Below are 21,990 nucleotides of genomic sequence, written 5' to 3'. Positions count from 1 at the left end.
TGTTATTTTTCATAGTTTTCCGCTCCCTATCCGACTATCCGTGGCCTTCGACCATTTTATTCTTTCCATTTTAATAGATGTCAATAAAATTGATGATAAAGAATCGACCAACTAGTTTTCTAACCAGTCGTGTTAAACGGATTAACAGATTTGCCGTATATGATAATACCACAGACTATATAGACATCCTCCAGCCTGAGCATAGTACCGCTACCCCCTCAGCCACAAATATACGGTAGTTTTACTCCAATTGCGAGTCAAAGTGTCTTTGTGTGACGCCCGCGTCTGAAAACGGACCAATCACGGCACGGGACTCGCTCACCTCGTCCTCCGCACCCTAGTATTTTTGGCAGCATCGGTTTCATGAAATAATTGCTCGAAGCTCCGTCTAGAGGATTTCTAGTTTATGGATAATGCTGAAAAATATAACTAATTTATTAAATGATAGGCAGCGCTGGAGCAACAGTGGGCCGCTTCCTGTGCGCATGCGCGGCGCTCAGCGAGTGCGGCGGCGGCGGCGCGCGCGCCGAGGGCATCGGCTGCCTGCAGCAGCTGCAGATGTTCTCGCCCCGCCACGTCAGCGCGCACATGCTAGTGCCCTCGCTCGCTGTGAGTATCTACCTATGCATTTTACATATATTATTATAATGGGATATACAGTGCTGTTTTTAATATGGATCAAACGAAGGTCCGAGACTCTGAGGCGCAACACCAGGTATAAGTTATTATAATAAAGGTGCTAACAAGGTTGTCGTTCGATGTAGGTACCTAAATAAACTCCTTAAGGTTTCTCTGCTAGGTCGAATTAGACAACTGCTTAAAAAGTTGCAGTGACAGGATGAAATGTCCGTCAGTCGCTGGGGCCGAAAAGTTTCTCAGCAATGAAGTCACACGAAAAAATTCGAGAAGGCAATAGTGTATTTTTGTTCAGCTGAGTGATTATTAACGTGAGCGAGATTTAAACTGGTAAAAATTCTGCATAGCTAATGAAACCCAATTTGAACTGTTACTCGTAATATTTCAGCGGGACCTGTCAAGCTCTGAGCTGGCGGTGCGCCGCGCGGCGCTCTGCTGCCTGCGCCAACTGTCTCAGAAGGAGGCCGCAGAAGTTTGCCGGTACGCGATGCTCGCCAAGGACCACGTGCCCGCCCGCCCTTACTGTGGTACGTAATCAATAAAACTAATAAATAAATCTATATTTATATAGGTTGGTATTACATCTGTCCAATATAAGGTTGCTATAATACTCTTATTTTTATTTTTATTCATCTTTTTTCTTTTTGTGTGTTTTGTTTTTGCACGCACAAATAGCTCTGTTTTACTGTGTAGAAACTACTTAATAAACATGATGTTCAAATATTCTCATTAAGGAAACTGTAAGTCTAGTTTTAAGAAAAGTTCCAGTGTTATATATAACTATGAAAGACTGTTTGTTTCTTAAATAAAAAAATGATAAAATAAATAAAAATATAGGCCTACTGTCCACGGAAGCGCAGCTGCATAGACGCGTATTCATCACTGTACGCTTATAGGCCTACGCCTATATTGGTCCAATGTCATTGCGTCTCACTTTCTCCATGAAGCAAAATGTGAGACAAACAGTGAACGAGACAAAATACAAATAGGACAAAGAAATTGGACAGGTGGAATACCACCCTTAAGTGAGATTATTCAAGGTCGGAGCTGCACAAATTTATTTTGAAATACGTGTACCTACATACTCTAAATAGTATTATAAATCTAAGTGCTAAAGTCCATTCCAATAGAACTTGCAAACTGTGTAAACAAACCGCCATATTGAAATTGTCTCTGAATGATGAATTTGCTAGTGATGGGCAAGAGTCTTACTTAGTCCTTTACTTAAGGCCGTAACACACTATCGCACTGCATCACGAACTTGGTGCGTCGCATCCATAAGTGAGAGCGAGAAACCGATATCTCTTAAATTCAATAACAAAGAAGTAAGATACGCGTACATGCCAAGAAAAACAGTGAACGAGTAAAATAATATTGAAACCGTCAATCATCCAACAGTCATTATTTTGTCAAATGTAGGGTAGATTTTTATTTATGAACAGTCCAAAACGACCAGTTATAATTTTCCGTAGTTTAAAAATAATGTTTAAAAAACCGGGCAAGTGCGAGTCGGACTCGCGCACGAAGGGTTCCGTAACATAATGCAAAAAAAAAACAAAAAAAAGCAAAAAAAAACGGTCACCCATCCAAGTACTGACCACTCCCGACGTTGCTTAACTTTGGTCAAAAATCACGTTTGTTGTATGGGAGTCCCATTTAATCTTTATTTTATTCTGTTTTTAGTATTTGTTGTTATAGCGGCAACAGAAATACATCATCTGTGAAAATTTCAACTGTCTAGCTATCACGGTGCGTGAGATACAGCCTGGTGACGGACGGACGGACGGACGGACAGCGAAGTCTTAGTAATAGGGTCCCGTTTTACCCTTTGGGTACGGAACCCTAAAAATGGTGCGAAAGAATGGAAAAGGTTATTTAAAAAAAGGGATTAAAACGATTAATCTGAGTTTACATATGTATTGAAATTTAAAATTGTCAAACTACCGCGTAGTGTATACACGGTGTAACACGAGGAAACCGAATAACTTTAACCACGCATTTCTGAGGTTAAAAGAAGGAAAAAATTTTATATGAGTTTAGGTCAATTTCCCCAAAAAAAAATATTTTTTTTGTTTTGTTTTTTCAATTTTTTGAATGTATTTGTACATAAACAAAAAATGTTATTGGTAAACTTATTACTTAAAATTGATTTTTACATTTTTCATGTAAAACCTTCTTTGTGCAGTGTTGCTTGTCACTTTTTGACATCTATCAATAAGGATATTTAGACTACGTCCCATAGCAGCAACATTACCACCAAAAAGGCCTTTTACATTATGTAACAACAAAAACTTGTTTATTTTTAAATTAATATTATCTCTGAAACTAGGCGTTTTTAAAAAAAAGATTATAGGACATTTTTGTCTCTAAATATGATCAGGAATACGCTGTTAAAATTATTCGGTTTACTCATGTTACACCATGTATAACCGCCTTGGCAGGTACAGACCGTGAGTCGCATAGTGTGTAGCGGCTTTACGAGTATATCACCAATTTTAGTCACAACACTACCCATCATAGACAATTGGGTAGGTAAAGTTTTTTGAAGATAGGCAAATTATATTTTTTCCCGATAGTATTCATTATAGCGATCACGGAAATGCAGCTCTTTTATTTTTATATCATTTTATTGATTAAATATAATTTTTTAAATGATCGATATGACGTTTGTGAGGTGAAATGGCAGACTCGAGTAATTAATTCCTTGGCGCGTAGTAAATGGGACGAGATAGAAAAAAAATCGATGTCAACTGTCAGTGTCACTTAGCTCTCATTCCCGAAAAATAACGGACAAGCCTCATGTTACCTTGCGAATTGCTATTAATGTTATCATTGAGATTTTCGGCGACCTCAGCACGACCCACGGACTTCTGATTCCCCACGACATCACGCAAACGCCAATTTGGCTCGCCGAATTCAACCGCCGATAATGACCAATAAAATGAGGTGCGGACACAAGAACACCAATTTGTGAGGCTAGTATTTTCGTTATGGGGCATTTTTTCAATTTAAATGGGTCTAATATCACCATAAATCTAAAATTGGAGATTGACGCCAATTTCATTTCTGATCAAATCGACCGATTTGATCAGTCCCGTCTGGATACCGCTTTAGCACCGCGAAAGGGCGCTGCGCGGTGCGCGCGGATTGACGCATGCGCGTACCGTATGCTTTGTATCTATGGTAATATAATTTTAAAAAATATGCAAATAAAAGGCGGCAAAGTTTATTCGTTGTGCAATACTCAATAAGTTACCGCTTGTTATTTTAATACTCGTAATAAACAAAATGAGTTCAAGTGACGAAAACGACCTGGAATAGACGGCATGCACCGCCTCATTTTAAAGCAGAAGCAAACTTAATAATGAATAACTAGCTTCCTGCTAAGTCCTGGGACAAATACAACAGGACTTACGACATGCTCATGCTGTGGAAGGACACAAGAAGGACAGCCAAAACGCAAGAAACACCTACTCTGAAAGTGGTTTTTAGCGTATTTCTGTGACCAAGTGAAAACTAAAAAGCCATCTACATTTAATATAAACTAAGAATATGCGTTGTTTTTTTAATTGTATTCGCGTCACTTTACCCCTATTAAATACGCTTTACTAAATTGAATTTGTTTTATTTCCTCACATAATTTGAGAATAGTGCTTACTATGTATACCTCAATGGAAGCAAAAATGTAGTATTTTTGCGAGTTGATACACTTGCTACTTGTGTATAGTGGCAAATGTATTAAACTCAAGGGCACGCCACACAGCGTGATTCTATATACTGTTGTAATGTGAAATTGAAATTGAAATTGAAATCGTTTATTGCATATCACATAGCAGGTACAGGTGTTCTTAAATATAAGCTGTTCATGTGACGCCCTGTTAGGGCACAGCAACATGGTTCCACATAGGACAACATACTAATAAAATCTAAAATTGTACATATTATTTACATATATTCCTAATAGTTATTTAATTATTTTACATTTTGATAATATCTTACACATACTAATTATAGATTTAGAATTACAAGTATCACTGCACCAAAGAGATATTATGTATCTTCAAAAAATTCTCTTATACTATAATAACATTTATTTAGCAGGAATGATTTTAGTTTCTTGCTGAACAGGCTTAGTTTATTCTCATTTTTTATGTTATTTGGGAGGTGATTATATATTTTTATGGACATATAGTGTGGGCTAGCTGTGACCAATTTCAGTTTAGAAAAAGGAAGCTTTAATTTATTTAAATTGCGGTCATTTCTTCTGGGTAGTGTTTCAGGAGAGTATAGTTCACTATGTTTTAATGCTTAAGGATAATAATTTGTGGATTTTAAAATAAAACGAAACGAAATTTACTGGATTTATATTATATTATTTTGGATTTATATTATAAGTTTTCTAAAGTACAGTCGCCATCAGATATATTGGTGCAGCTAGGGTGCTCATAAATATCTGAACACGCCTCTATTATCAGGGCGTGCGTGTTCAGATATTGTGAACACCTTGCCGAGCCCATATATAATAGCCAATAACGACCTAGTTATTAACACTATTACAATCTTAATCATTATGTATGTATAATACAACAATCACGTTTATATAGTCCTCACAAACGTATAAGTTACCATTTTGGCCAATATATCTTCAAAGCTTGGCACCGAATCGCTGTTAAAGACTTTGGTGTGCTCAAATACGCTGAATTTGGAAAGTAACGTCTGTACTTCCTACAAGACGGTACGACGCACTTTGAGTTCATCTCTGTAATATTCTATTTCCATTCGAACGTTTCCGGGATCGTCTCCATCTATTGTGTTGATACTGAGTCGTGACAAAATGACTCGTGTAGCAGTCCAAGAGTCGTGGTGGAGGTGTTAATGAAAATGTTCTCCAAGAAGCAGTGCCAAGTAGTCGAAAGCAATCGTTATCATTATCAAAATATCCGTGTTGATCGTGCTAGGGACGTTAAAAATACTTATTCTAGAAATCACACCGACATCCAATTACAAGAAAACACAAATGTTTCGTCCGACCATTATTTTCCAATTATTTGCAAGTTATTTTCCAAGAATGACACTGACAGTTGACATCGATTTTTTTTCTATCTCGTCCCATTTACTACGCGCCAAGGAATTAATTACTCGAGTCTGCCATTTCACCTCACAAACGTCATATCGATCATTTAAAAAATTATATTTAATCAATAAAATGATATAAAAATAAAAGAGCTGCATTTCCGTGATCGCTATAATGAATACTATCGGGAAAAAATATAATTTGCCTATCTTCAAAAAACTTTACCTACCCAATTGTAGAATGTAAAAGAAACAAAAACGTCATTACATCAGGGCCCAATAACCTAACTTATGAAACCATTTTAAACTTTTAATGAAATATCCAAGATACAGTTATATATTGTTGTATTTTACGGTAACGACCGCTTTAATAGAGTATAGTGTATGTGTTTCAATGGCGTTTGATGAGATGATGTGAAAATTCAAGGAGAAACAGTGACAAAACAAAGTTACGTCTTTTGTTTACAAAGTTAGCAAGTTCTATTGGAATGGACTTAACAGAATGAGTTTCAGTGATCAGTGAATGAGAGTTGTATTGTTTGTTTGTTGTTCAGGCGTGGTGATCACCGACACGGGCCTGCCCGGCGCCCTGTTCGCGTTCCTGGACACGGAGCGCGACGGGACGGCGCAGTCGTACGCGCGCGACACGCTCACGTGCTGCCTGCTGGCCGCCGCCGCCAAGCGCACCGTGCGCGACTGGCTCGCGCTCGCCAAGCGCGTGCTCACCGTGCGCCTGGGTAACTATAGTGACACACCACCCTCCTGTACGCAGAACGTGACACACGGCGCTGCAGAAAAAGAAGAAAGTTGAGACTTTCAGAACTTATTATTAAGCGTCACTGAAAAATTCCTTACTCAGCTTAATGTCAAGGATAGGCCTAAGGATCTCGACGCTGGTATTCCGTGGATCCCCTTACGAGAGGCATTCACCAACCCAGCGTCCGACTGGTTAACTATTATAATATTTATATTTATGTATGTTTATATTAGTGTATTTATTATGATTGTATTGTGTTCGTACAGGTACCTAATTGTATCATCTACTACATGTTTTTGCACCGCCTACAACTTATCTGCTTTGCCTAAAGGTTGACTGGTAGAGAATGCCTTATGGCATTAAGTTCGCCTTTTGTACAGTGTATTTCCTTATGTGCAATAAAGATTAAATAAATAAATAAATATAAAGTTGACGAAATATAAAGTGAGTCGAACTTGTCTAATTTTTTTTTGAAAGATTGGATCGCTATATTTCATCAACCTTAACTGTACGGGTAGTTCCTGTGAAACTTTGGACAGTGGACATATGGTGGTTACGTTACCCGACTATTCTGACGAGTCGAATATCCCACACCCCTGCTCACGCTGGATTTGATGTGACGTTGTCATATCGCTCCTTGTGCAACATGTTACGACTTGTGACGTTACATTGTGTAGATGTGACGTGCGAGAGCTTAGCCAGGCTCTGAGTAACAACGCGCCTCTAATTAACAAGAGCTCTTAGAGCCCTGCAAAAAAACATTGTTTATTTTCCTGAAATGTAATCTTTAGGTATTATAATCATTCTATATAACATTTTGCAGAGGACTGTAACAACCCTGACACTGATTTCGATGGCGAAGGCGACGATGATCAAGCGGAATTCCACGCGGACACGGACGAGTCCACGCATCCTGCAGTCCAGTCGAGGTGGCCCACTAGGGTAAGCATAATATCACATAATAAGAACCAAGCAACTATTACTTAGTCCCGAAGTCCCGAATAGAGAATGGTGTTGCACCAGAAACGTGCACTTTATAACCCGTATTCATCGTCTTCCACTTCAAAACCGATCCGATAAGTTGCTGCAAGGTGCGGCTGTGATCATACCACACCCTTTTTCCAGGTTTTCGCAATGGAATGCGTCCAGAAAATAATGGGTGCGTGTGAAGCGACAGGCGATCCAGCGCACTTCGACCTAGTCAAGGCCAAAGAGAAACAACTGACTGATCCTGACAGTAAGTATACCTGATACCCATACATCACTTATTAATTATCGAACGACAAACCTATAATACTGTATACTCTGTCCTTTACCATATATATATTCAAGAGCCATATACAGGGCGTCCCACGGCTACGCCACATGGAGGGAAAGTGCCCTGAATATTGTAAATGGAACATTTTACTGAAAGAAGACATTATTTTAATTTAAAAAACAATTTTAACTGCATTTATAGATTTTTAAATAATTACGTGATTGAACCGGGAATCGAACCCGCTACACGAGAAAAAAAATCAATCTGTAGCTTTATCATACCGATCGAAAGGCTTCATCATAGTAATTATTTTTTGCTAAATAACATAATGTCAGAAATAAAAGGAAGCCCATGAATTTTAACATTTTTAATTCAAAATTAATCAATTTAATTTATCAAATGCTCAAAATGAGTCTCATTCTGTTGAATACAAAGCAGAACTCTTTTGATTATTTGGCGAAATTTCACATCAAATGTTAAAATTCATGGTCTTCCTTTTGTTTCTGACACTATGTTATTTAGCAAAAAATCATCCTTATGATGAAGCCTTTCGATCGGTATGATAAAGCTACAGGGTGATTTTTTTTTCTCGTCCAGCGGGTTCGATGCCCGGCTCAACTATGTAATTATTTAAAAATCTATGAATGCAGTTTAAAATGTTTTTTAAATTAAAAAAATGTCTTCTTTCAGTAAAATGTTCCATCTCCAATATTCAGGGGACTTTCCCTCCATGTGGCATAGCCGTGGGACGCCCTGTATATACTCTTTGGTCCTCATTCTGTTTTCAGCTCTAGCCTTGGAGACAAATTTATTTATTTATTTATTTATTTATTTTATTGATCAAATAAGTAACACAGCATTACAGTATAAAACCAAGGCACTGTGAAACTACAAAGTAAAAGAAAAGACAAAGAAAAACAATACACATAAAAAATTAAATTAACTAAACATTAGATTTACAGAGCCCTAAAAAGAGACGAATGTCACTTTATTACTTCTTGTTGTTCTACCAATGTATTGTATATGTCGTGGCCAGATCATAGATTTTGGTCATTTCATGAAATGCCATTTTAGAATTGATCAGCTCTCGGTATGGTTAGGTTAGGTTTGGCTTTTCCACGATGTGGCCAACCGATCATGTAATGACTGCCACATCATAAAATGATCAATTCTAACATCTGGCCACGACATATCTACTTCGCATCATTATCAGGCGTGTCTCACTCCGCGATTTCGTCGCTTTGCTACAGGTAGCTAAAAGTACATCCGTTCGGCCCCAATTTTGGGGTTTGCCATAAGCCGCGCGTGGCGCTGTCGCCACCTAGCGGCCATATCTGTGCTGATCGTAACAGACGCGTTTTGTTAGAGAGTGAGTTTTCTGTACTTAGTACTAATATTTATTCTGTGTCATTACAAGGATTTGATCACCCGCCAGGTGATTACCTGTCGCTGCACCTGTCCGACCTGGTGCGCATGGCGTTCGTGGGCGCCACGGGCGAGGCGGACGCGCTGCGGCTGTGCGGGCTGCGCACGCTGCAGCTCATCGTGCGCCAGTTCGCGCAGGCGCCCGAGCCCGACTTCCCGGGACATCTGCTGTTGGAGCAATATCAGGCGCAGGTGGGGTATAGTCGCGTGTATTTATTATTATTATTTATTTATTAACATAAAAGTATACAGCTTATACAGATACAATGTCCCACAAAACAGTTTACACGGTTTGACTGTGGGATCGTGCAGTCTCTACTCTCTTACATTACATTAAAGTTTACCTATGTCAATACTAATAATGCTCAACAATTACTAAATGTGATTTACAAGGTAACTACGCAGCTTTTTAACAAATTTTACTTTATTGACTTCCTGTCTGATGTCAGAGGGCAGGCTGTTGAGTATGTAGGGAAGGCGTTTATGAAGGCATCTATCGCCGTAGTAATTAGTAACCCTCGGCACAACAAACTTGCCCGCAGACACCGACCTGGTTCCACAAACATCGTTACGGTGTAACTGGGTATGCTCCTGACTGCCTGACTTATAATATAGTTTGTCATACTATCTTTGTCTTACACAAGTACTAATACCCAAAAGAAAAGAATGAGTATAATTTTCCTTAGTTCTTACTGACTGACAAATTGGTTTGACCAACAATAATTACTATTAATTACTAAACTATTCTTCACAATTAGGAATTACGGAGGTTTACATCAAGATAAATCTTTTTGAGCGCTTGCACTTAGGCGCCTGGCTTTCAAAGTGGAGGCGTTGAGTTTGATCAACAATTCGTATCATGTGTTTAAAATATAACTGTCATATATGTCATACAGTTCAATATTATAACTGTCATATATGGCTTCGTATGAACTAGAGGGTTAATAATTAAATACAGTGAAACCTGGATAATTGCAATCTCAAGGGACCGGCCAGTTTTTGTCAATTAACCAGGTTTTTCATTTAAGCAGGTCGTGTCAATTAACAAGGTTCAAAAATCGTTGTGTCAATTATAGAGGTTTTCATTAATAGAGGTTGCGTTCTGACAAATTTATTTTATGGAGGTGCAAATAACCATCTATATATTGCTTCTGTCTATACTTGCACTTTTACACTACATTAATTACCACTTTATTTTCTTATCATTTGGGTTTAAAAAATTCCCTTGAATTGTAGAAGAAAGTTTTATTAGAATGTAAAAAGCATACTTTGTTTTTTATTGATCAAAACTATTTCATCTACTACAGGCTGTGATAGATACCAAATAAATAAATTAAATTCTGGATGAAGATATAAATAAAATGGTCATTACTATTAAAATATTGTTTCTGCTGTCTACAACTACATTATTTCAATTACAGAGGTAATAAGTAAGACTCGTTTCAATAATAGAGGTAAAAACAAGAGCAAAATAAACGGATTTTTTAGCACAGTGTCAATTATAGAGGTCTTAAGTTGCGATGTGGTCAATTACAGAGGCAAAATTACGAAAAGCACTAAAATGTAAATTGCAATTATAGAGGTTCCAAAATTTCAATTATAGAGGCCTTTTGGTCTCAAGGGACCGGGACCGGACTTTTGGTTGCAATTATTGAGGTTTTCCATTTATCCAGGTGCCAATTAACCAGGTTTCACTGTATTTACTGACCAGTCGCCTTTCAGCAAAGGAAAACATCGCAATGAAATTAAATAAGGGCTAGTTTTCCCTTAGAGTTCGACGGTCAAATCCTTAGCTTTCTCAAATGATTCATTAGCGAACCGTAGCAAAAAGCAAGAAGAGCACTAGGGAGATTATGAGATCAACTGACGGCATAGTTAACCTTTTGAACGCCAAACGGCGCATCCATGGGCCATGCCACTGACGCCACGGGGGTAAAATTTAGTTTTGTGAATAAATAATGCCAACCTAAAAGTAGAGTGTTTTTCAGTAGACTTTCATAAAAAAATGATCTACGTCAAATGCCGTCTTAGACATTGTTGTCATGATTTTACGCTGACGTCAAGTGCCGTCTGTGGTGTTCTATAGGTTAAGACGAAACAGGAGCTGAGTTTTAAATACTTTCCGTCTCGCTAACGGAAGCGGCTCCTAAAACTAGAGCGATAAGGACAAGACGAAAAATCCTGCGTAAAAATCTCAAAAATCGAGGTTTCGTACTCGACTGTTTCCTTCTCCAAAACTTAACCAATCTTAACCAAATTTGGAAATCTAAATGATTATGAAATTATCTGTGTCGGACCGTTTTGATTTTTTGGCTAATTGATATCAGTTTTGAATACTGCGCCTCTCATTGCGGCATAGGGGCTATTCATAAATTACGTCATTTCAAATTAGGGGCGGTCTGGACATTTCATTTCATTTCATTTATTTCCTTGCTTTGTGTGTACAGTAGGTCTTATTAATAAATGATGTCTCAACACAACCCTGAGAGGGCACTGCAATCCACTTACAGATAAAATATATATAATACAATCGTCAGATATGAATAATGATATAGTACAGTCGCCATTAATTTATCATGCATTAACAAAATATATATGTCACTTATTAAATAGTTGTTTCGTTACAATATTATAATTTTTATTATATGTCAATTTACATTAATTTACATTTACAGAATAGGAGTAGGAACGAAAGATAGAGAGATGCCTGTATTTCTCCGGAATATTATTTATGTAATTAGTTATTATTATTCTGTAGGTATTCGTCGACCGAGTAATAGGCTGCTTCTACGAGATATTGTTTCAACACTTTTTGAAATTTATTTTGATTTTGCTCGTTTTTTATGTGATCCGGCAGGTTATTATAGATCCTTATTGACGAGGGATAAGGTCCGTTTTTATGTATTGCTAGCTTTGATGTTATTTGTATAAGATTATTTTTTTGGCGGGATTCAAATCGACGGGGCACATCTCCGATTCTAGTGTACAATTCAGGATGATTTTTAATAAATTTACACGACTCTAGGATATAGATGCAAGGTAAGGTAAGGATACCAAGGTTTCTAAAGTGCATTTGGCAGCTCGCTGGACGTCTGATGTTTGACAGTATCCGGACACAATCCTTCTGCAGGATAAATAGCTCAGATACATCTGTGCTATTCCCCCATAGGGTCACACCGTAGCTAAGCCATGCGTGTGCAAAGGCGTAATACGCCGATAATGCGGTTTGTAGGTTGGTAGTTTTTTTCAGTTGTCTGAAGGCAAAAATAAATTGGCTAAGTTTTGTTTTTATTTTTTGTACATGGTCTTTCCAATTTATATGGGTATCAATAGTTATGCCAAGGAGTGAAAAAGATGAAACGCATTCTAATTTAATTCCATTGTAAGAAAAGTTTATGTCAAGTTCTATTTTTTGGTGAGGCCTAAATTGCATTAATTTAGTCTTAGTGAAATTAATTTCTAAATTGTGATCGTTTAACCAGTCTATAATTTTTGTAATAATTAGATACATTTTTTCGTCTAGGTTTGTAATATTTTCACACGACAGTAGAATGGAGAAGTCGTCCGCGAACATGACGCATGTCTCGTTTATAGATTTAGGGAGGTCATTAATGTAAATTATAAATAGTAAGCATCCGATGACACTTCCCTGGGGGATTGAGTCTACAACAGGTTGAACATCTGATCTGATAGTCGTCATTTCTCTTGAATTTTCACTTGCATACACAATGTCTACGTATTGTTTTCTATTGCTTAAATAAGACTGGAACCATTTGTAACTTATTCCGCGCACCCCGATATCATATAATTTTTCAAGTAGGATGCTATATTTTACCTTTTCATACGCTTTTGTCATGTCGAACAAAATTCCGATTGCATACTCTTTATTATTTAAGATATCCAAAATGTCATTTATGTATTTATAGGCTGCTAGCGTTGTTGACCGTTTTTTCCGGAAACCATTTTGTGAATCCGTAAAGATGTTGTATTTTTCACAAAACGAGTACAGCCGGTTGCACATTGCCTTTTCAAAAACTTTAGATATCGCGGGCAACAGGGCGATCGGGCGGTAGTTGTTTGGGTCAGTTTTTATATTCTTTTTGTGAATGGGTTTATCGGATGACGGTAGCATGAAGTAGGAGGAAATGGGGTCACTTGAAGCATGATTTTTGGATGATTTTAGGGAGGGGGGTCAAAAATCGTCAAAAATCGATGACGTAATTTATGGACAGCCCCATAGTCAATTAGGCCATTTTGGCCATATTTGAAGGGCTTTTTTAAAAAATTTTAAAAAACAAAAATATCAAAAAAAGCTAAACTGTCCGACACAGATATTGACAATATTAATCTGTGTTGAAAAAATCATTGCTCTAGCATCAAAACCCACGGAGGAATCAGTCGAGTACGTTTGTATGGAGAAATGACCACTCCTGTTGGCTCTTAATGGAAACACTTGCATTGCAGGTTGGAGCGGCGCTAAGACCTGCGTTCTCTGGTGACACGGCTTCTCACGTGACCGCCGCGGCCTGCGACGTGTGCTCCGCTTGGATCGGCTGCGGCGTCGCCAGGGACATCAACGACTTGAGAAGGTATATGAACCTTTTGACTTTATATATAAGAAACACAAGCTCATTTATTTAGCCCTAATAGGGAATTACGCAAAACTGTCTGTTGAGGGCGTCTCTTGCTTAATGGCCTGGCTAAATGCTTAATGAAACATGATAATCGAAAGTTCAGTGTTCTGGCTCTCTATCACTCTTCCTTGCGATTTTCGCGTTTCGCGGTAGGTCACCTGTAAACAAACCGCCTTGATGCATCCATGTCATAGTGAAAATTTTGTCAAAAAATTGTTTAAGGCCTAGTATTTATAATTTACTCTATGGTTTTCTAAACAAATTAGTTCTGCACTCTGGCGGCAAAACGTTGCAGCAATACTTAAAATATTTTTCGTAATATGTATAAAATTTTACACACACTAACAAAAAATTCGATCCTCTATACAATATCGTACAAGTAATCTTAATAATGTTATATTTATCTTTGTCTTTGTTGAAGGGTGCACCAGTTGCTCGTCTCGAGCCTGGACAAGTTGAACACAAAGGGCAACACTACACTCATCTACAATGAAAGTATGGCTACGCTTGAAAAATTATCCATCTTGAAAGCCTGGGCCGAGGTAAGTGCTCTCACTATTTGCTATAGTTTAAATTTGGTTCTATTAAAATGTTTTACCTCTTATATGTTATAATACACAGAGACAATCTTTTTGCACCTTTATAGAACATTTTTTTATTAGAACAGTTTATAATGTAAATTTCCTTATAATAATAGTAACATGGTTTCCATAATGTTGTAATTCGTACATGTATCATTCAGGTGTACATAGTTGCAATGGTAAGCAACGGCAGCGCGCCAGGCAGCTACATCAAGCAGCTCGACAGCAAACCGATTAATAATCGCGCCGAAATCGCAAAATGGCGGAACCAGCTGCTGCGAACCAACAGCCAGGTCGAAGACGTGACCCCGGAGAATGATGATGATTACGGCGACTTCGAATCTAAAGGCGAGAGCTTGTTGAAGTTGGTTGAACCTGAACTGGAAAGCTTGGGCGAGAATTGGATCGCGGCGTTGAAGGATCACGCCCTGTTGAGTTTGCCGCCCGGTAGGTGCCCGTTTTTCCAGTGGAAGATGTTGCTTATGAGATTGAAGTCTCATAGGAGTGGTCAGGACTGATTTTACGCATTCACTGCCAGGGGGCGTGGCCTAGGAACAAACTTGTATGACGGTGGACGCACATGTGCGTCGGGGGCAGTGAATGTGTTAATTTGTATGTTTTTTAGAGACTGAGGTGAAAAACCGGGCAAGTGCGAGTCGGACTCGCGCACGAAGGGTTCCGTACCATAATGCAAAAAAAAACCAAAAAAAAGCAAAAAAAAAAAACGGTCACTTATCCAAGTACTGACCACTCCCGACGTTGCTTAACTTTGGTCAAAAATCACGTTTGTTGTATGAGAGCCCCATTTAAATCTTTATTTTATTCTGTTTTTAGTATTTGTTGTTATAGCGGCAACAGAAATACATCATCTGTGAAAATTTCAACTATCACGGTTCGTGAGATACAGCCTGGTGACAGACAGACGGACGGACGGACGGACGGACGGTCGGACGGACGGTCAGCGAAGTCTTAGTAATAGGGTCCCGTTTTACCCTTTGGGTACGGAACCCTAAAAAGTACTGGAAATCATTACGTGAACCGAAATTTGTAGTTTTGGTATTTATGCAAAGTAGAGGGAAGGTAAGTAGGGAGATATAGGGTGGGCTGGTTTTTCAGTGCTACCAGTGCAATTCGCTTCTACGGTTCTTCTAACATAGCATGCGCAGATTTTATCTATATTTAGGTATTTAAATTATTATCTGTAGGTATTTAAATACAAGTAAACAAAATCTACCCTCAAATGGCTCCTTAACACGTTCGCGGACGCGGATTGCATAGCATCCGTTTTTGCACTACTCCTGGTGACGCGTATGCTATAGCATCCGTTATTCGTTATTCACCAACTTTTCCTCTACCAGTCACCAGAATCAAAGTTTGCATACTGCCATATTACATAGTTTTATCGAAGTTAAAAATTATCCTGTGACGTCTCCAATTGGGCCCCCCTTTCTGTGACGCACCTGTTATAGCATTCGTCTTTGTATGGGAGCTCCCTTAGTAGCCCGGCAGGTGCGTCTGGGAGTGGACACATGAAATTTGGGTGATTTTCGTGCGCGATAGCGATTTTGACGGATTTTTATAAAATCGTAATTAATGTTTTTCTTACAATTTCTTTAAGTTTTTCAATGTGTTTTAATAAACGAACATGTTTACTAGTGGTTTATTGTGCTACAATCAAATTTTGATAACGGTGAATGTGAAAAAGTGAGGCATGAATGTGTATACCTATCATTCAAGTAATTACGTTACTAGTCATAGTTTTGATGGTATACTTGTGAATTATAAGCCTGCTGGCGCTCGATGATCACCTCTTACAAGGTAAGAACCTTTATGACAAGTATTGTGGCATAATTCTTGTATATTTCACGCCTTATGTTTGGTGCAGATGCATTCGAAAAATAATATAAAGTTGGGTGAATCATCATCGCCTTACAGGAAAAGTGGTGGACGCTTTACGTCCAGAATTTAACGCGGCGGTGCCTTACAGGGAACTCTAAAAGTGTAATGCGGACGAGATTGACGCTTTTGAGAAGTGGTGTTGACGTAAAATGCTGCGTATACCTTGAACAGCTAGAAAAACAAACCACTCTATTTTAGAGAGCTCAACATTGCCCTTTCGGCTCTCTGCAATATGCCATGAGTGGGCCTTTAGATTCTTCAGACATATGATGCGGTCTCCAACGCAGGATGTGTAGTATCACATAATTTTAGGTCGAATGAATGGCGAACGTGCTTGGAATGGGGCATGTATGAGATGGACACAATATGACAATGATAAGCAATGAGGAAACAAAACAGAAGTAGAAAAATGTTTGAAGACGCCAGCAATGAGTCTTTAGAGCAAAGATCTTGACTCTAGGCAGTCAGAATTCTCAGCCATCAAGTTCATCGACCACGATGAATGAATGCTATAACATGCGATGTCATATAAGATCACATCTTGACTACGTCATGTGACAGACATGCTTATGCATCCGAATTGTAGAGCATTTGTTGTCATATAGCGTATAAAAAATATACTTCATATTGACGCGGATTGCATAGCATTCGCCTTGCATAGCATTACGCGTCATATACAAACCTAAAATATATATTTGCAGTGACAGGAATGCTATAACAGTCCCAAAATCTCCATACAAAATGTAGGTGTCCAAACGATGTGACTGAGCGTCCGCGAACGTGTTAAGCCATTTGACGGTAGATGAAAACATCACATGATCAAATAATGCAGGTTAAAGTCAGGTCGATCAGTCCAGGCGGTTTTGTATTTTACTTTTATTTACCTAGCTAAAGATACAGACTATAGACCGGCTACTTCTCTCCTCCATATTTTTACTGGATTTAACGCATTCACTGCCAGGGGGCGTGGCCTAGGAGCAAACTTGTATGACGGTGAACGCACAAGTGCGTCGGGGGCAGTGAATGTGTTAATCACTACTCCACCCTTTCAAGCCACCTCTACCGTTTCTTTTCTGATTAAGATATAAATGTTGCAGAGTTCGCATCCCAGCTGCCGCACGGCGGCGGCGCGTTCTACTCGGCCGAGACAGCGGAGGCGTCGCGCGCGCACTACGCCCGAGCGTGGCCTTCTCTGCTCTACGCCGCGGCCTTGAGATACAACGCTAACGTCGACAAACCCCTCCCTACTGCCGGTTGGGATTTCTCTTTATTACTTACTTCTTTGTTATTCGGCACGAGGCAGGCTGGTATTCCGTCTGTCCAATGTCATTGCGTCTGACTCTCGCATTTAGAAAAATGTGAGACGCAATACACTTTGGACAAGTGCAATACCACTCTAACCAAGGGATACCTTTAGTCAATAATGAATGGCGTTTTACCTCTGTCAAACTATAAAAAAATTGGATTAACTGCACTGTCTTAGGGTGGTATTCCACCTGTTCGATTTCTTTGTCCAATGTCAGTGCGTTATGTGCTCACATTTTGCTCATTAAAGCAAAGTGTGAGACACAATACACATCAGTGGCGGCGCGTCCATAAAAGCTGATTCCCACCGGCTTGCCTGTTTCAGGACGTCTGAGCAGAGTTGTAACGGAAATATGTACCTAAGCCAAATTAGCCCCGGCTTGCCTATGAATATGTTTGACGCGCCGCCACTGATACACATTAGACAAAAAAATTGGATAGGTGACATACCAACCTTATAGGAGTAATACGGGTTTTGTTCGCGAATTGTCTTAATTCTAGACATACGTACACCTACACACACATGCCAGGAATACGCTTACGAACTTTCAACACACATTGTGCCATAAAACTTGGTTATAAAGCTTATAGAGCCAGAGATGTAACTTATATTTTATTTTACAGATAAATCTGAAAATACATTAGACAACAGGGCAAATAAGACTGAAAATGGAAACTTTGAATTCTTCGAACCCGTTGATGAGAGATTCCATTTACTATTTGGTAAGTTTTATATTATGATACTACAAGCATTCCCTTTTTGAAACAATGTAAAATTGCATTCAGTATATCGTAGCAGCGTGCTCTGCAGGCGAGCAGTTAGCAATCATTTCGCAAATAGATCGCGAATGGGGCGCTAGTGGTGCGACCACACTTTAACACATTCACTGCAAACATTTTCGTAGCGCTTCACTTGTAGCAGATCCCAGCGTTTTCCCGCTTTGAAGAGGAAAGCGACTACTAACAGAGAACCCGCCAAGCGGGTTCCCGGCACTCAATTTTCTTTTGTGAAAGGTGTAAACTATAGTTCGTTTTTTTTAGCATTAGAAAGAACTTGGTAGAAGCAGAGATATATATAACTCCGTATAAGATAAATAAAGTCTAAGAAAAAAACGTGCCTCGGATGTCAAGCAAAAGTCACTGTCGAATAGATGGCGCCATATACCTTTGGCCTATTGTCGTTTAGATGGCGTTGGCGACACTGTTTGATATTTAACAATTTTAACACGTATCAGTGAAAGAACATGGGTCATTGTGGAACAATAAAAATTAATAATCATATATCCGTAAACATATTTTAATTCATTTATACATTTTCAATTTTATTTTAAGTTTTAATCGTGTGTCGATAGATGGCAGTAAATGTACCGTGACTACAAAATTTACTTTGACAGGACCCCTCTATACTATCTATTCTTTTTGGTAGAAGGTAAGCGATTTTGGCATGTCTTTTAATTGAAAAACACTTACTAAAAACTACTCAGGAACTATCATTTATGAAAGCAGAAGAATATAAATGATCGTATTAGATTCATAATTGTTACATATCTGCCGTAACTTATTTTTAAAATGTGTTTTTTAATTAAAAGACACATCAAGATTGTTTACCTAATTTCTAATGCTAAAAAAAACGAAGTATAATAAATTAATGTTTCAGGAATATGTATGGAAGCCCTGTGCGCCCAAAGGGATATGACCGTCGACAACACTATCTCTGTCCTGCTCTCGATAGTTACTCTCTTGGACGCGCCCGGAAACAGAGCGAGGCTTCTGAAGGACAGGTAACGGTTATTATAACAAAATCAGTGAAATAGCGAAATAACTACATGCATTATAACCCCCTTATTCATAAACGCGCTACAAACCTCAATTATCTAATAATCTTTTGTCTTTATCTGTCATTTTGACTTATGTATTTGCAAGAAAGGGATAAAACACAATTTAACAAAATCAGGCCCGTACAGTTTTATGAATAAGGGGGTTAGACGATAAGGATTTTTGCTTAGGATGACACATACTACACTGCCACCACGAACGTAATGTAATAGCTTTGTGATAGTGCGCAACAAAAGTCCTTCGTCGGTAATTCATATAAAGGCGATATTGGCGTATCAGAACGATAAAACGATCCTTATTGAAAACCTGGAATAATACACCCTTTTTAGGGTTCCGTACCCAAAGGGTAAAACGGGACCCTATTACTAAGACTTCGCTGTCCGTCCGTCCGTCCGTCCGTCCGTCCGTCTGTCACCAGGCTGTATCTCACGAACCGTGATAGCTAGACAGTTGAAATTTTCACAGATGATGTATTTCTGTTGCCGCTATAACAACAAATACTAAAAACAGAATAAAATAAAGATTTAAATGGGGCTCCCATACAACAAACGTGATTTTTGACCAAAGTTAAGCAACGTCGGGAGGGGTCAGTACTTGGATGGGTGACCGTTTTTTTCTGCTTTTTTTTGTTTTTTTTTTTTGCTTTATGGTACGGAACCCTTCGTGCGCGAGTCAGACTCGCACTTGCCCGGTTTTTATTTATTTATTTTCTTCATTTGGAGATCCAACAGCTATATGACACTAACATAGAAATTATAGTAGATACATGAACCCAATTATAGAAACTCACAGGTAGGTTTGTATTCCATCTCTTTAAAAATAAATAATAATAATAGTACATTACTACAAAGGCCGGGACGAAAGGGGTTGCCGGCCGAAGACATATAGACGGCCGAGCGAAGCGAGGCCGGATAGGTCTGAGCGCGGGCAACCCCATTTCCCGCCGAGGTATGTATAGTGCTTTTCTCAAACATGCAATGAAATAAATAAAATAAAAAATCCACGAAACCCAAGTTTTATTTATAGAAAAAACTAAAAGTAAACTACACCCAAAATATAACCAACACGTACCTATGTCATTATCACGCGTATGTTTTACACGAGTCGTGTATTTTTACTACACGTATATTTTCATGTATCTTTGATTTTTTCGCCTTGTATCCGTCTGACTGTCGTTTTCGTCACATAAGTTTACATAGTCTTTCATGTTGATATCATGTTTCACATCACATCGTTGCTTTATGCATGGAGTAAATAAGTATAATTTCCACAGTGTTGACGAATTTGTAGTTACATTCATTTAAAATATGCCACAAACCTGTTTCTAATAAATTGTAAGCCATTTTTCTTAGTTTCTCAAATAATAAAGTTGCCATAAGCAACCATATATACATACTTCGTCTTTGACTTGGCGGCAGAGACAGCAAGTTATTCAAAATAAATTCTGCTTACGCTGCCAATTCCGACACCTACGATTACAATTAATATTAATTTCATTATTTCGTCGGAACTCATATTAAAGTCAAAAATCAACAACGCACCATAAATCCAATAAAACAGAATGAATATTTTTCAACTTTACCTCCATAACAATTTAAAAAATATAACTACGCGTGTTTGAGTAGACCTTTTTACCGCTAACGTTTAGATGAAATATTTTAAATGTTTTTATTTGTGTAGTTAAATTTATAATTTAAAATTATAGAATGTATTATTTATTAAGTTCATGTTGATTTTATACAAATAAAACTGCAAATTATAGCAAACATTGTTTTTTGTTTTTTTTTTATAGGCGTAGTGGCAGAGTGTCATTACGAACCATAAAGCAATAACTGCCTCTAGTTTTTTTTAATGGATGAATGCCACGATGCTGTGTCACAAATATCAGTGAAATAAAAATTAAAAAAGAGGACTTTGCCGGCCTAGGCCTGCAAGATGTATGTATGAAATTCCATTAACGACCTTTTGTCCTAGCCGCACCTGAAACGTCATACTTCGCAGCCTATTATAAGGAACATAACATCAATATTTCATTGCATGTTTGTGAAAATAAATATTATAGGACATTCTTACACAGATCGGCTAAGTCCCACAGTAAGCTCAAGAAGGCTTGTGTTGTGGGTACTCAGACAACGATATATTTAATATATAAATACTTAAATACATAGAAAACAACCATGACTCAGGAACAAATATCTGGATTCGAACCCAGGACCATCGGCTTCACAGGCAAGGTCACTACCCACTAGGCCAGACCGGTCGTCAAAGGTCCGCAAGGTGTGTAATGTTTCTACTATATTAGACTTTTGACTCCGTGATTGTTACAGGGCCCTGGCAATAGAGTTGTGTCAGATAGTGCACCGCACCGGGCTGACGCTGGAGAGCGTGGAAGCACTGCTCCTTGTGGCCGACGTGCTGAAACTCATCATCGCCGGCGCTCGCGAGCAGTTGCAGGCCAACATGCAGGCCAAGATCAAAGGTACTTTCAGATATTAGTACATACATAAGTATTTTAAATTGATGTTTGTACTCAGCAGAAGCGTGTGCTGTAGCAGCACGGCATTATTGTTTTTATTTTTAATGGAA

General features: G+C 38.5%; 1 protein-coding gene and 1 long non-coding RNA gene across 2 annotated transcripts in view; one reads left to right on the top strand and one right to left on the bottom strand.

The window, feature by feature from the left end:
- LOC134667803 (uncharacterized) overlaps positions 1–21,990 on the bottom strand; it is a 433,239-nt gene that overhangs the window by 28,318 nt on the left and 382,931 nt on the right. The window lies entirely within an intron of this gene.
- LOC134667739 (HEAT repeat-containing protein 5B) overlaps positions 1–21,990 on the top strand; it is a 61,505-nt gene that overhangs the window by 30,797 nt on the left and 8,718 nt on the right. The window contains exons 21-33 of the mRNA XM_063525160.1: positions 449–609; positions 1,025–1,163; positions 6,264–6,446; positions 7,290–7,408; positions 7,592–7,703; positions 9,160–9,341; positions 13,614–13,738; positions 14,205–14,325; positions 14,526–14,811; positions 17,361–17,516; positions 18,193–18,291; positions 19,226–19,349; positions 21,732–21,883. Coding sequence (XP_063381230.1) covers positions 449–609; positions 1,025–1,163; positions 6,264–6,446; positions 7,290–7,408; positions 7,592–7,703; positions 9,160–9,341; positions 13,614–13,738; positions 14,205–14,325; positions 14,526–14,811; positions 17,361–17,516; positions 18,193–18,291; positions 19,226–19,349; positions 21,732–21,883 — 1,959 coding nt within the window. The remainder of the gene's footprint in view (positions 1–448; positions 610–1,024; positions 1,164–6,263; positions 6,447–7,289; positions 7,409–7,591; positions 7,704–9,159; positions 9,342–13,613; positions 13,739–14,204; positions 14,326–14,525; positions 14,812–17,360; positions 17,517–18,192; positions 18,292–19,225; positions 19,350–21,731; positions 21,884–21,990) is intronic.

The sequence above is a fragment of the Cydia fagiglandana genome, chromosome 1 (assembly GCF_963556715.1).
Source record: "Cydia fagiglandana chromosome 1, ilCydFagi1.1, whole genome shotgun sequence".
NCBI classification, from domain to species: Eukaryota; Metazoa; Arthropoda; class Insecta; order Lepidoptera; family Tortricidae; genus Cydia; species Cydia fagiglandana.
This window is presented reverse-complemented; position numbering and strand designations above follow the sequence as displayed.